General features: G+C 36.6%; 1 protein-coding gene across 1 annotated transcript; it reads left to right on the forward strand.

Annotated features, from left to right (window-relative positions):
- The first annotated feature begins 1,682 nt into the window (after positions 1-1,682).
- On the forward strand, positions 1,683-15,377 carry LOC130818941 (receptor-like cytosolic serine/threonine-protein kinase RBK2). The gene is made up of 9 exons (XM_057685222.1): positions 1,683-2,152; positions 10,303-10,394; positions 10,484-10,831; positions 11,251-11,502; positions 11,587-11,741; positions 11,860-11,939; positions 12,011-12,146; positions 12,239-12,388; positions 14,849-15,377. The coding sequence occupies exons 1-9, from the start codon at positions 2,124-2,126 to the stop codon at positions 15,023-15,025; spliced, it is 1,419 nt and encodes a 472-aa protein (XP_057541205.1). The 5' UTR covers positions 1,683-2,123; the 3' UTR covers positions 15,026-15,377.
- The last annotated feature ends 951 nt before the right edge of the window (positions 15,378-16,328 follow it).

Raw genomic sequence — 16,328 nt, forward strand, 5'->3', positions numbered from 1 at the left:
AAGATATGTGCACTTACCTTCATTACCTTCTTTAATAATGAGAAAATGGTGAAATTTATATATCTTTCCTTCGCAAAATAAACCCAATAGCAAAATCAAGCACCAAACATTAAAAACCAAGAAACAAAATATCAATCAAAATTTAACCAATGGACCCTTAAAAACATAAAAGCAATCAAAATCCAACTAAAATTCCCTAAATTAAGAAAATTAAAAAAATGATTGGAAGAAAATCAACAAGATCAAAACTAAAATAATATTCAAGAAACAAATCACATTCAAAATCATAACGCAGAAGAAAAAAAAATAAAAAACAAGATCGAAAGCAAGAAAAAAAATCAAAAAAAGATCAAAAACAAGAAAAAATCAAAAACAAGATCGAAATAAGAATAAGTCCAAGAACAAACCAGATTCAAGATAGGAGGAAGAACAAAAGATCAAAAACAAGATCGAAATAAGAACAGATTCAAGAACAAACCAGATTCAAAAACAAACAAGATCGAAAATGCGGCAGAGCGAATAAAATTCTACTTGAAAATGACAAAAAACCTTTCATGAGAGAATGAGAAAGGATGAGAGAAAGTGGAGGATTATTTTTGGATGAAGAAAGGAGGAAGATAGGAGGAATAATTGAAGATGAGAATGCACAAAAATGTCAATGAACAAAACCTAGAGAGAGAAAGCGTGGAAGATGAAAAGATAAAAAATAAGATTACAAAAGTTATTATTAGACTTGAACTGGTTAAACTTCCTTCATCTGGACGGCTGAACCGCGTGCACAAATTAAAATCATTCTGACCATTGATCTTTCATCTGAACGGCTGAAATTCCTTCTTATCCTTCTTATTCTGAGACCCTTTCTCATTTGATCTTAAATCTATATATATATATATATATATATATATATATATATATATATATATATATATATATATATATATATATATATATATATATATATATATATATATATATATATATATATATATATATATATATATATATATATATATATATATTTATATTTTGCAAAAAACTACATGATGTGATATATTCTCTACAAATGAATACCACATAACGGAAAATATTAATTAAGCGTTAAGTTTGAGGATTTGACAAATTCGAGAGGTTAAATTATCTATGTGGCAATATTTCATTGGTCGTATTTTTAAATAGTATAAAAAATAAAACACATAAAGTAACAAAATAAAAGATATTTTTCGTCATTTCAACCCATTATAACGATATTTTTTTCAAAAAAAGACGTCACGATTACCTTTATGGGGTAACTCTTTCAAAAATTCGGTAGAAATAAGTATTTATTCACTTATTTCCCCATACGTAAACCGAAGAAAATATTTCCGTCATTTGCAAAGAAGTGAAAAATGAGTAGATGAAATTTTGTGTTTGTCTTTTTTTTATAACATAAATTGATTTAACCAGCCAAAAATTAATGTGTTATTTCTTTTTAATTTATCCTTTTATTTCGATCAAATCTTAAAATTTAACGGTCAATTAACCTTTTTCCATTAAATAATAGTCATTTGTAAATAAATATATCACATTAAATATTTTTTTTAAAAAAAAATATAAGATAATTTTTTACAAATAGACATATACATTAAATAGTTTCTTATAATTTTTTATAATTTTTATCCTACTTCCTAAGAGAGTATATTTATCAGGTATGTTTTCATCAACAAAATTAAAAAAATTTCAATGCACACGATACATGAAACAATAGACATATTTACAAGAGAAAGCATTGTGATACCCTCTCCACGTGTCACGTTTTGCTGCATTGATTCGATTTGCATGGTTTGGAAGAGGGAGAGAAATTGAATAATGTGAGAAAATGGATCAATGGCAATAATCCCAAATTAAGGCAATGGATTCATCTTCAACCCTCATAATTTTGTTCATAATCACCCATGTTGGGAATTCTTTGCATGAAAACTGTGGCCAAATGTGGGAAATTTCTGGGCTTTCCCAACAAAATCATAAAAACAAGAAAGGAAATTGCATTAAAAGCATTATAACGCCTTTGTCTTTCCCGCTTCCTTTGTTTTTTCCTTCATTTTCGTGATTTTTGTTACATCCTATATTCTTTTTTGTTGCTAGCTATGGAGGATTCTGAAGATACACATCCTGGGTATGCTTGTTTTTATGTTTCCCCTGTTGTTATTTATCCATTTCTAGTATTGATTGATAATGTTATTTGGAAATTTGCAATTTTTAAATAGAACTTGTTAATGGTTTTTCTGTTGATTAGTTTTTATTTTTTTGGGTTTTTATATATTCATTGAATCATGTCTATTATCTATTTGTGTATGTAAGTTGTAGTTAATGATAGCAATCAATGACTAATGGTTGACAAATTTTTTGTTATTATAAGGATAAGGCTGTATATATTCGACTTTTGAAATCCAGGTAACTAGATTAGAGGCATTTAGATGATGGGATGTTTATGTATCCTTGATCTATTTTAGATGCTGGGAAAAGGGTCATGCTTTGATTAGGTTTTCTAGGCCTGTGGATTTTTAATTATAGGATAGGCTGAGTGAAGGGGAGCACTAGGTGAGAATAACCCAGAACTGGAAAGTAGTACTTGCTCTCTAAGTGTTCTTTAGGAGCTTTTTAACATCATAACATTCCTTTAAATCTTTGAAGATACAAAGCTCCTCATGTATGTATGTGCACATACTTGAACTTGTTGAAGTGGTGTGAATTACATGCAATTCTTTATCTTTCAACTTACGAGCGAATGTTCATGCAAGGACTCAACTGGGCCAGCCCTATAAACCACCGGTCCTATTCACATATACAAGGAAGAGAGCAGCTAAGAATTGAAGAATTAATTAATTAATATTTTGGCTGTATTATGACGTCATTAGATTGTTAGTGATGTCAGCAGGTTGTTATTTCTTGTTTTGTTTAAATACCTGATGCATGCATTGTATTGGGTATCAAAAGAAAAGTTTGTTATTGAGCTTGCTCACCTGGGAGAAAGCCTCCTTTCGAAGTGGGGTATACTATCATCTTTATTTTTATACTTACACAGAAATATAATCAAAAACCTAACAACTTCTCCTATTTACTTCTAATTCCAGTATATATATTACTTGATTCTTTACAAACCTGGTATCAGAGCATCGTTCGATCGGTGAACAGTGGCGATGGCTCCATCAACGGTGACGCAGAGATTCGAACAACTGGAATAGGGTATGACGGAGATGCGCTCGATCGTGGCTGAGGAGATCGCAAATGCTCTCGCTAATTCACGCGCCGAGCAGCATTAACAGTTATTTGAACATCTCCGGCGAGAACTGGCTGTTTTTTCGCTGCAGTTGGATGGGAAGGTGGCGCACAGCCGCGAGGACCAGGAGCGTTTTCAGCGAGAGGTACGTGACTCGTTGGGTGCTCTTCGCTCACGCCTCGATGGTGAGTCCGGGGAATCAGATGCTAGGGCACAACCTCGTGGTTCGCCAAATCAATCTCGTATTCAAGATGATGGTGGTCTGGGTGTGAATCATGGCAACAGCGCTAACTGGAGATTTAAGAAGCTGGATATGCCCTCCTTTAATGGTGAGAACTTCCCAAATGGATGGATCCTCCGTGCCGAACGCTTCTTTAAGTTTTATCGGCTCTCAGAGGAGGACAAGCTGGAGGCCGCGGTGGTGGCACTGGAAGGCGACGCGCTCTTCTGGTATCAGTGGCAGCACAAGCGTCACCCCATGACCACTTGGGGTGAGATGAAGGGACTAATTCTGAGGAAGTTCCGTTCTACCTCCACCGGCACGCTTCTAGAGCAATGGCTGAACAACCGCCAGATAGGAGAGGTGGGTGATTATCGCAGAAGGTTTATTGAACTCTTGGCTCCCCTAGAAGGTGTACTTGAAGAGATTGCTATGGGACAATTTATAAATGGCCTTAAGGAGGAAGTACGGGCCGAGGTAAGACTGTTAGGCACAATTACTTTGGATCAGGCAATGGACTTGGCGGCTAAAGTTGAAGAGAAACTGAGAATTGGGCCTACCCGCAAGTATTCAGCCCAAACCCAAACTGCGCCTTTTACAAAATACAACCCAAAGACCTTAAACACCTTTCCATCATCTTCATACTCAACGACTTTCCCTACATCTACCCAGAATCAAACCACACCCTAAAGCAAAACCTTCACCACCACAAACATGAACCAAAAACCTGGAGAAATAAGGAGACTCACAGAACGGGAGGTCCAACAGAAGAGAGAAGGGCTTATGCTTTAGGTGCGACTAGAAATGGTTTATCGGCCATAAGTGTCGTCGAAGGGAGCTTAGTGTATTGATCTCACAGAATGATGAGTATGGAGAGGAGGTGGACTTAAATGTGGTGGAGCAAACATAAGAGATGACGCCGACAGAATTGGTGGAAGAGATTCAGCCCGAAATATCCTTCAACTCGGTGATGGGTTTTACGAGCCCACGCACTCTTAAGCTGCCAGTCTATATACTGGGCAAGGAAGTAGTGGTTATGATTGATCCAGGGGCAACTCATAACTTCATATTGAGGGAGGTGGTTGAAACGTTGGGCGTCCCACTTACTCCGACAAAATCCTTCGGTGTTTCATTGGGGACAGGGGAGTCCGTGCGTGGTACAGGGCTGTGCAAAGAAGTGAATCTGCAACTCCCAGGTATGATTGTCATTGAGGATTTCCTTCCTCTTCCTTTGGGAAATTCTGACATTATCTTAGGGGTACAGTGGCTTGAAAAATTGGGTACCATAATGACTAATTGGAAGAACCAGACCTTAAAATTTCAGCTGGGGAGGGAGCACGTAACACTTAAGGGAGACCCTTCACTTGGGAGAACTAAAATTTCATTAAAAGCGATGATACGAACCTTGCAGAAGGAAGGTGGAGGGTATTTGGTAGAATTTAATCAAATGTCAAGTGATCAACAAGTAGCTGGTGAACTAGATATGGGGCAAATTCCTTCAGTACTACATTCTGTTCTGCAGGGGTTTAAGCATGTATTCGACATGCCTTCGGGCTTACCTCCTAAGAGAACCCATGATCACGCCATAGTACTTAAGGAGGGTACTGAACCTATTAGCCTACGACCTTACAGATACCCCTAGGGACAGAAGGATGAAATCGAGTCTTTAATTACGGATATGTTGACAGCATGGATAATTTAACCTTCACAGAGCCCATTCTCTAGTCCTGTCCTGTTGGTGAAAAAAAAGGATGGGTCGTGGCGTTTTTGCGTCTTTTATTAGGCGCTTAACAAGGCTACGGTTCCAAATAAGTTTCCGATTCCGATCATAGATGAGTTATTGGATGAGTTGAGTGGTGCTAAGGTGTTCAGTAAACTTGACTTAAAATCCGGGTATTATCAGATTCGAATGAGGCGCGAGGATATTCAAAAACCAGCCTTCCGTACACACGAGGGTCACTATGAATTCTTGGTTATGCCCTTCGGTTTAACCAACGCTCCGGCCACCTTCCAAGCGGTTATGAATGAGGTGTTCTGACCTTATTTAAGGAAGTCCGTGTTGGTCTTTTTCGATGACATATTGATTTACAGCACGTCATGGAAGGCACGCATAGTACATTTACAACAGGTGTTAGAGTTACTCTCTAATCATCAACTCTTCGCAAATTGGAAGAAATGTGATATTGGGAAGGAGGAGGTGGCATATCGGGGGCATGTTATTTCACAATCCGGGGTGGCGGTGGATCAATCGAAAATTTCAGCAATTACTTCTTGGCCTGTTCCTAAAAACATTCGGGAGCTCTGTGGATTTTTGGGTTTAACGGGTTATTATCGCAAGTTTGTGAAAGGCTATGCCACCATAGCAGCTCCTCTAACTGCACAACTCAAGAAAGACCAATTTGGATGGAGTGAAGAGGCCACCCAAGCCTTTACAACACTGAAGCAAGCTATGACTCAGATTCCTGTGCTGGCTATGCCAGACTTCAATCAATTGTTCATTATTGAAGCGGATGCATCCAGGTTTGGGGTTGGTGCGGTGCTTATGCAATCAGAACACCCCTTAGCCTTCTTCAGCAAGGTATTGGGGCAGCGAGCTCGGCAAAAATCCGTGTACGAAAAAGAGTTGATGGCAATTGTCCTTTCGGTGATGAAATGGCCCCAATATCTTCTGGGTCGGAAATTCATTATACGTACGGATCAACAAAGTCTCAGGTTCCTCATGGCTCAGAAGGAAGTGGGATCGGAGTATCAGAGGTGGATAGTAAATTATTGGGTTATGAATTCGAAATTCAGTACAAGCCGGGGGCTCATAATAAGGTGGCTGATGCGTTTTCTCGTAAGGAACACCCCGATATAGAGTGTAGCACTCTAATCTCAGCTGGAGGAATCAAATGGGAGGATTTCCAACAGCAAGTACACGCTGATCCCTTTATTCAACAATTGGTTCAAGCCATTCAACAAGGACAACCAGTGCCTAAAGGCTATAACATTGAACATGGGATTCTTAAATACAAAGGCAGGATGGTCATTCCAGGTGATTCGAACTTGGTCACCAAATTGTTGGCGGAGTACCATGATTCAGCCATGGGTGGTCACTCGGGAGATTTTAAAACTTATCAGCGTTTGGCTTGAGAATGGTATTGGCCGGGGATGCGGCGTTGTGTATCCAAATACGTATCCTCTTGTATTGTCTACCAACGAAACAAACACTCAACCCTTAGTCCCGCGGGAATACTGCAACCATTACCAATCCCATCTCGAGTTTGGGAAGATTTGACAATGGACTTCATTGAGAAGCTGCCAAAATCTCAGGGGTATGACACAATATTGGTGGTGGTGGATCGCTTGACTAAATATGCCCATTTCATTCCTTTGAAGCATCCTTTTACGGCCCAAGGAGTGGCCGCAACGTTCATTTATGGGGTGGTTAGATTACATGGCTTTCCTTCTACTATCGTCTCAGATCGCGATAAAATTTTTATGAGTCATTTCTGGCGGGAGTTATTTCGCCTTCAAGGCATTTACTTAAAAAGGAGCACAGCTTATCACCCACAAACGGATGGACAAAGTGAAGTGGTGAACAAGGGGCTTGAAACCTATCTCAGGTGTTTCATTAGAGAGAAACCTGAAAGCTGGAGTAAGTGGTTGGATTGGGCAGAGTACTGGTATAATACTTCCCATCACAACTCTTTATCGTGTACGCCTTTTAAGGCCTTACATGGACGAGACCCCCCTACCTTGATTCGTTTTAAGCAGGGTAGCACTGCAAATTCGTCCCTCGAGGAGCAGTTGCAAGAACGGGATGCTATACTCGATGATTTGAAGGCTCAATTACTTCAGGCTCAGCAAATCATGAAACACCAGGCTGATGTTAAAAGGAGAGATATGGAGTTTGCAGTAGAGGACTTGGTGTTTTTGAAATTGCAACCATACCGTCAAAAATCTGTAGTTACTAAGCTACATGAAAAGCTTGTTGCTCGTTACTTCAGGCCCTTTGAAGTATTGGAGAGAATCGGGAAAGTTGCCTATAAGTTATCCTTACCTCCAGAAGCCAAGATACATCCGGTCTTCCACATCTCCCAACTCAAGAAGACCGTTGGCTCTGCACCGGTGTGCCCTACTATTCCTGCCTAGCTTACTGAGGATATGATTATGGTGGCTGAACCAGAGGAGATTTTGGGGGTTCGTAATGCTTCTATTGTAGGGGCTATAACAGCAGAAGTGCTTGTCAAATGGAAGGGCCTTCCAGATTTTGAGGCAACTTGGGAGGACTATGCTTCACTTGATCTTCGCTTTCCTGACTTTCACCTTGAGGACAAGGTGGCTTTTTTGGTGGGAGGTAATGCAAGGACTCAACTGGGCCAGCCCAATAAACCGCCGGTCCTATTCACATATACAAGGAAGAGAGCAGCTAAGAATTGAAGAATTAATTAATTAATATTTTGGCTGTATTATGATGTCATTAGATTGTTAGTGATGTCAGCAGGTTATTCTTGTTTTGTTTAAATACCTGATACATGCATTGTATTGGGTATCAAAAGAAAAGTTTGTTATTGAGCTTGCTCACCTGGGAGAAAGCCTCCTCTTGAAGTGGGGTATACTATCATCTTTATTTTTATACTTACACAGAAATATAATCAAAAACCTAACAACTTATCCTATTTACTTCTAATTCCAGTATATATATTACTTGATTCTTTACAGTTCATTTTGTGACTTAGCCTGTTATGAAGATTTTTAATGATTTTGGTTGGTTAAGATATTAAGCATAGAATTTAAATGGCTCTATAGAGATATTACGCAATAGAGATGTTGGTACTAAATGGGGGTATTTGAAATGATATGTAGTATGATTTTTGATGAAATGCACCATGTCCTTCCGATGATAATCAAAATCTCATCATAAAGAAGCTTTTTGTTCATAATTTTTCATTGTCATCTCATATGATCTTTTCAAATGGTAATACATTAGAATTTTTTGAAGAAAAAGAGATGATTGAAGGAGAACAAGCATGACCATTAAACTTGTCAAGAAGTTTTTTTAAGAGAACTTCTGACCCAAATTACACTTACTTTTTATTACCATTCCCACTTAGTACCGACAAATCAAACAGGCCATTAATGCAATAGTGATGTGCCTTTAAGGTTCAAGGGAAAAACTTACTAGAATAGATCACTGTAGACGATAGGGGTACTAAGATGCGTATGTCAAGATGAATGAATTTTTAAATGAAGACATGAAAAGGGTTTTGAAGACAAAATGACTAAAAAACCTTTTTGTTTGTTTGATTGAAAGTAGACGGAAAAAAAGTGTAATGTTAAAGTTAAGAAGTTTAGAAGAGGAAAAGGTAGTTCGAAGATGACTTGGATAACAAGAGTGAAGAATGACATGAAAAATTGGGATTTGCAAGAGCATATGGCAATGGATAGAAATGAACATCAAAGGAGAATATATGTAGATAGGGCCGGATGAATTATATGTTAGCCAGATTTTCCCACATTAATTGTTTTGGTTCATGCCAACCTCATAACTGTTTTGATATTGTTGTTCAAGTCAAGTTGTCAATTGAGCACACACCAGTCCTTTGTAGTTCTTAACTCTAGATTTTAGTGTGACTTGTTATTAGAACATCTGAAATATTTTAGCAGATGCATAATTTTGTACTAACTCTTGGTTTGATGATCTAATTTAGAACTGTTGTGGTCTTGTTAGGTGAACTTTACCATTTTGATCTTATTTCTAGAGATTTAAGATTGATGGAAAATTGGAAATTAAGTTTTGTTCTTTGATAGAGTTTTATGTTTCTTCCCGTTGCTTTTGAAAGTAAATGTCTAAATGGAAAAAGTAATATTATCTTCTTCCTGGTTGTACTTTGCAATAAATTACTTTTTTTTTTCTTTTCTACTTCAATATAGTGTTTGCAATTGGTAAATACCATATGTGCCATCAAGCCACTTTGTATTTTCAATTTTTCAGACATTTGATCAATTGACACGATTGATTCATAGATTGTAATGTTAGGATTTATAACATATCTTGGGGTCTCAACTATCAACTTAAGCTTTTGGTTGAGTTGGTTCCTTGACATGGTATTAGAGACGGAAATTTGATTGATTGCTCCCACATGTGAGTGATTGGAGTCATTCTCCCATTGCCATATGGTTTCTAAATGGTATCTCCTTGGCTATGATTTGTGTATACTCGTGTTTCTTGATTATCTGTTGTTATTGTCAATAAGTCCAACTTAACTCAACATGGTTTTAGAAGCTTGCGTGACAAGAGGTAGGCCTGTGTGCATCTGCATCTCCACTTCTAGCCCGAAGGGCTCTCGTGTGAAGGGGCATGTTAAGATTTATAATATATTATGGGGCCTCAACCATTAGCTTAAGTTGTTGGTTCAGTTGGTCCCTTGACAATCAAATGGAACTTCTTGTGAAATTCAACCTATCTTCTTTCCCGTCCCACCCTAAGATTTTGTTTGTGAGGGCAGCAGATAACAAGTAAATTGAGGTCTCTTTCCTCCTTTATGTAGTTCATTTTCCAACCTTAGCTCTGTTGTTTATTTGTTTGTTTGTTATGTTTGTTTTATTCCTGTTCTTATACCTTTACTATAACCTGACTTTATCTGACTTCTTGGGAGATATTGGATAATAGTTTTTGAGTCCATGTGACGCAGCTTGAGCATTTGGTTTTGTGCTACTAGAATAGAATTTGTAGTTACAAAGTTGTTTGTTCATTCTGTTTATGTTGTTAATGAATGCAACTATTTCACCGTTTATCCTAAGGTTATTGATCTTTTTTCGTCTAATGTTTTCCAAATTTCAGTTTAGTAGGCAAGGTTGCTAAGAAAATACCAGCAATAAAGCCTCTAGCAAGAAGTAGGACTGTAGGTTCCTTGTTTTCTCCTTTTGGTAAAGGCATGCCTATATCCTTCCTCTCTATTCGCTTCATACCATATTTCTTTTTCTTAAATGCATTTGTAATGTCCTTTGTGATGTGCACACAGACTTGAGATTCTTGGATGTACATGTACATGACAATCTTAATGAAGATAATTCTCCGACTGCAGTACTCGAAGCGTGTAATGATGACTTAGACGTAGAAGCCAATTCATCAAAGGCTTCATCTCTTTGTCTTCCTTCCAAACCTTATTTTAAATGGAAGAAACTTTTTAAATTATGGAAAAAGAAATCAAAACACTTTTCAAGTAAAACTTCGGTTAAAAAGATATGCAGTAAAGTGGTTAAGAGCAGATTCAACCCAAAAATTAATGCTAATATGTGCAAGATGAAGGCCTCTTGGAAGATTTTCTCCTTCTCTGAACTTCAAAAGGCGACTAGCAATTTCAGTAAAGGTCTTTGCTTGAATCAACACTTGGAAGTCTTTCAATATTGGGAAAATTATCAGAAAGCACCTAATAATTTTTTTTCAGATTGTACCTAATAAAAAAAATTTTGCCAATAAATACCTAACAAAAAATTTCTTTTCCAAAGACTACCGACTAACGTTTGCTTTCAGTTGACCATCAATTTTGTGGTTGACTGGGCAGGCATAACATTGACGGTCAACTGCGAGAAACGATAGTTGGTAGTCTTTGGAAAAGAAATTTTTTTGTTAGGTATCAGCAAAAAACTTTTTATTAGGTACTTTTTGGAAAAAAATGTTGTAAGGTATTTTCTAGTAATTTTTCATTCACTTTATTAAGATTTTTAGCAAGACTTGGGTATGAAGCTAAATGTTTAATATTTTTTATGTTCTGCCATTAAAATGCAGAGAACCTGATCGGAAAAGGTGGTTTTGCCGAAGTTCACAAGGGATGTTTAAAAGGAGGGCAGTTGGTGGCGGTTAAACGCTTGACGTTAGAAGAAAATGATGAAAGGGTTAATAGCTTTCTTTCTGAGCTTGGTATTATGGCCCATGTGGATCATCCTAATACTGCTACTTTAATTGGCTATGGAGTAGAAGGCGGACTTTTCATCGTCATGCAATTGTCGTCACTTGGAAGTCTAAGATCTCTTCTTAATGGTTTGTTCGAAATTACTTTATTTTTCCGAATTATGTGATCTGAGGTCATTTAAATTACTCTTGCATATTTTTTTGTCGTATCAGATTCAAGGGAAAACATAGAGTGGAGAATTCGGTATAAAATTGCATTAGGAACAGCTGATGGGCTGATGTATCTTCATGACCGTTGCCAACGGAGAATCATTCACAGAGATATCAAAGCTGATAATATATTACTTACCGAGGACTATGAGCCTCAGGTATCAATTTTTAAACTAGGAAACCGAGATATGATTTTAGCGCCTAGCGGTTGATAATTAATTGTCTCCTTGTGTGAGGATTTTATATTTTGATTATATAACCATAAACTTTGTTTAGATATGTGATTTTGGACTTGCAAAATGGTTACCAAAACAATGGACTCATCACTGCATATTCAAATTCGAAGGCACTTTTGGGTAAGTGAGTTCAAGATCCTTGTTGATTATGTCGATTTACCTCAATTAATTTCTACCGTCTTCCATGGCAGTTATTTTGCCCCCGAATACTTCATGTATGGCATAGTGGATGAAAAAACAGATGTCTTTGCTTTTGGGGTGCTGCTTTTGGAGCTTATTACGGGTCAACGAGCTTTCAATAGTGAAAGACAAAGCATTCTGTTATGGGTTTGTTTCGACTTTCCCGCCAATGTTTAATAACTTGTCGTGTGTTTTGAATGTAAGCTCATTGAATTCAGATGTAATTCCTCTTTGTTCAGGCAAAACCGTATCTTGATGAACACGACCTGAAGAATCTTGTTGATCCTGTGCTTGGTGATGATTATGATGCGGAGGAGTTGGATCGCATGGTCTTGACTGCTGCCTTGTGTACACAGCAGGCTCCAGTTTTGCGGCCCCAAATGAACCAGGCAAGTTATAGTTAGACTTTGTCTGCTTTAACCATTGTATTTGTCTTTTAACTCGCCACTTTATCACAAATGCGTAGCTTGTCGGTCTAGTGGTAAGGTGATAGAAGAAAATAAAATCACAAAAGGTGATAGATTGGCAAATTGATTTCAATTCGGGTTAGTTCAACTTGGGTTTCGATTTTTCAGAATCCGGTCTTGTATTAGTTGGAGCAGGTACTACTTTCCTCATATTAGGTCCTAGGTTCGATACTCACCAAGCTCTCCTCTTTTCTCGGCCAACCCTGTAATCCAAAAAATGTTGGTTTTTGATTTATTAGTTGTTGAGGGAATGAAAGCCTACCTTGCCTCCTTTTTCCGTATGATCTTGGCTTCGACTGGTTTTAGTTGCTTGCTATACGATCATAGCTTAATAAGATAATAACAAAAAATACACCATCATTCCCAAAGTAGTCCCTACATTCACCTTTCTCAAAATATATAAGGGGAGCTAGAAAGTAGAAGTAAAAAAGTTGATGGGTTGTAGGGTCCCACATCTATTACAAGAATATAGCTCATTTTTGGTATATGTTGTAATTTTCCGTCTTTAGCCAAGAGGGCAATAGAAAAATGCTCTCTTGGCTGTCCTTGTAGAATCAGAGTATATGTTGCCCTCTTTTTCAAGTTCAACAAGGTTACGTTTAGCCGTCTTTGTCAATTACAATTGCCCACTTTGAAAGTTAAAGACGACAAATAAAGTTTTCTTTCTTTGTAAAACAATGAGGGTGAATGAGAGTTTATAACATATTATGGGACTACAACCATCAACCTAAGTTTTTGGTTTAGTTGGTCCCTTGATATGGTATCAGATGCAGAATTCATTTGTTCCCTCACTTGTCATAGTACCTGAAATAATATCCACACAAGGCCAGCTTCATCCACATATATCAAAAATCACAACTCACAGCATACTAAGAGAACCACATCGTTTTTCTCACGAACAAAAACCATCCTTTTCAGAACCAGAGATATATACTATGTAGAATTTAGGGTATTCCGTTATAAACAACAAATATTTACAAAAGAGATATAGGAAATCACTGAATACAACACAAAAAAAAAACCTACTTTTTACCAGCACTACGGAAATATCAAAACCGGTCGAGTGATTGGAGGAGGAACGACTGTGAAATAAGTGTTGATTATTTGAAAAATGGAGCAAAGTGCAGTTTCAAATTCCATAATTGCCCTATATGAATTAAGAGTTTCCCCATAGTGAATAGCAAGGCCGCATGGCATCACGTTGGCTGCGTTGTAAAGGTTTTCAAAAATAACGAATCGATATTTTCCGTGTTTTAAAGATGTAAAGAAACTGCATTTTGGGCCATATCAAGGGATATCTTATGGTTTTGACCGATATTTTGACTTTACGGTAACCCATCACTTCCATTACCACATCACTGTTTTGCTACCGCAATCACGAGCGTTATCGCATTTTTACTCTATGAGCTCCCCTCCAATCAAAACATTTGAAAATCTGATCAGCACTCTTAACAGAAGAAAGCATAACTTAATTTTGAAAAATCCCGTTCAAAACTGTCATTATCTACTGACTCACACGGCATGACAAGGAAAATATGTAAACATTTGATCAACATATCACTTTCTTCGGTCAATTTCTTCCTCTGCGCTTTTCGAAGTTCAAACCTTCCACTTTTCCAAAGGTGCATATTTTGATCTTCTATGCAAATGACCAACCTTTCGTCTATAAACAAGTTAACACAGAAAAATGGGTACAGGGTGAATTTCAAAGACTATGAGGGAATGTGTCTTATTCAAGAATGCAAAACTTTGAAAATCCCGGCAGTATGCAAGATGACGCACGGTTTACTCATTTTGTCTTTAATATCCGCAACTCCAAGATCTTCTCTTATTTCTTCATTTTAAAATTTTATCCTTTCGGATATGTCTACTTATCCATCTCATCATATGCATCTCAACTACTCTCTACAATAATTCTTTTTTTCCTGAAAGCCCAACATTCAAACACATGTAATTGTGGTTTTTTTGAAAGAAAAACTCATAATAGTATTGGCCTAATCGTATTCGGTAGAATTTTCATCTAATCTAAATAGCACACCTCGATCGCATAATTTTCAGTTGCACTCTTCATTTGAGTCATCCACATTGAGTTTTATTCTTTACATCTTAATTAATATCTCCGCTCGTTCATGTGAAAATTTGTTCAAAGGTACTTGAAACACTCGCATACGGGAAAATCCTTCGTATCTAATCATAGGAGGAACTTCACTGAATGAGAAAAAGTCTCAAGCAGGGCGATTATTTTACAATTACCTGTCGAATTGAACTACTAGGACAATATTCATCGTATCGTCGTTGTGCACGTTTCGTGTAATGCTGTTATTTAAATTGATGTACTCTTTGAAGTTGCTGAGTATGGTCACATGGATTCTCTTATTTCAGGTCACTGTTCTGCTGAGAGGAGATGATTACTATCCCGAAAACAAGAAAGAAAAGCAAGCAAAGAATATGCGTAGGACGTATTCCGAAGAGATTTTCGATGCTAAAGAATACAACTCAACAAAGCATCTAAATGAAATGCGACGCCATAGACAGATTGCTTTCGGTGCCATCGAATGAATCGTTTTACCTTTAGCCAAATTTCGGTCACACAAAATGTTCGTCAAGACGTACAGAAACCAACTCCGTGTTTGTTGCGCAACCATCAACATAGTTTATGGCTTAATTGTGTAGGACATAGATATCTGAACGATAGTCGATACATTTGCTAAGACGTTTAGAAAACAACTACGTGCTCGTTGAGCGAACCATCATAATAGTTTATGGCTGAATTTTATAGGACATCCTGATATTTCCATCCTTTGTTTTCCTTTTTGATTGTTGTATAATGTAAATGCTTATTTACATCAAATTCTTGACAAGTCACAATTCATAAATGTATATATCATTGATTTGGAGTTGTGTTGTTGAATGAGGAGAAAGATGAGTGTGAAACCCTTGTTTTATTTGTTTCTGTTTGCACCCAGAGTATGTGAAAAATTTACGGTCCGTTTGGTAATCAGTACTAAATGTTGGGAATAGTAATAGAAAGTTAGTGTAATTTTAGTAGGAAAATCTCTTGACGAATAAAATAGTCAAGCTTATTTTCCTTCAATAATTTCATTTTCCTTTAACCATTTAAACATGTGGTATTAGATGGTAATGGAAAATTGTAAATAAAAAAATTACACTACAAATCAATCTCAATATCACCAATTAGTATCGTTAACCAAATGGGCCGTGAGTGACAAATTAACACAATGTTGAATTTGGAGTTCTGACAACTATCTTTGCTAAATGCTGTATCTAGACCTGTCAAAACAATCAATCGAGTAGGTTTCAGATATGGTTGTGTTTGATTAGATCAATTTAAGATTAGGTTATTTTTTCATCATTAATTTTTTTAAAAAAGTAAATGATAATTATTTTTGGTTTCATAGAAAATAATTTTATACTCCATTAAAGAATATCAATATCTACAATAAAGATATGTTAAATCAAAATTTTAAAAAATTGACAAAATATAGTGGATTTTGAATAAAATGATGATTTGCAAATGAAAATCCTAATATGCAATTGACAAAATTTTAAAATGTTAGGTTTTGGGTTTTGCTCAAGTTTGAGAATGATTTGCCTTAACTAATGTTGGAAAAGAAAAAAATATTTACTTTGTGGTTCACTAAAATATATTTTCCAAACTAGTATCCATTTATAAATAAAGCTATTTATTTGAGGTTTGAAAGTTCTAAACCTTTTAATTCTATCCAAAGCTAAAATAACTCAAAATTAAATAAGAATTGAAACTCTTACCTAGCAAATGGAATTCCAAAATAATTTTTATTCTTATTGTTATGTTACAGTAGCTTTTGATGCAATATAATAA

This window comes from Amaranthus tricolor, chromosome 7 (assembly GCF_026212465.1).
Source record: "Amaranthus tricolor cultivar Red isolate AtriRed21 chromosome 7, ASM2621246v1, whole genome shotgun sequence".
In the NCBI taxonomy this organism is placed as follows: Eukaryota; Viridiplantae; Streptophyta; class Magnoliopsida; order Caryophyllales; family Amaranthaceae; genus Amaranthus; species Amaranthus tricolor.

Bases quoted from the DNA above. Each gene is read 5' to 3' on its own strand.
- LOC130818941 (XM_057685222.1), top strand. From the start codon at position 2,124: ATGGAGGATTCTGAAGATACACATCCTGG. The intron at 11,940-12,010 runs GTAAGTGAGTTC...CTTCCATGGCAG, and splicing joins AAATTCGAAGGCACTTTTGG to TTATTTTGCCCCCGAATACT. The intron at 12,389-14,848 runs GCAAGTTATAGT...CTCTTATTTCAG, and splicing joins TGCGGCCCCAAATGAACCAG to GTCACTGTTCTGCTGAGAGG.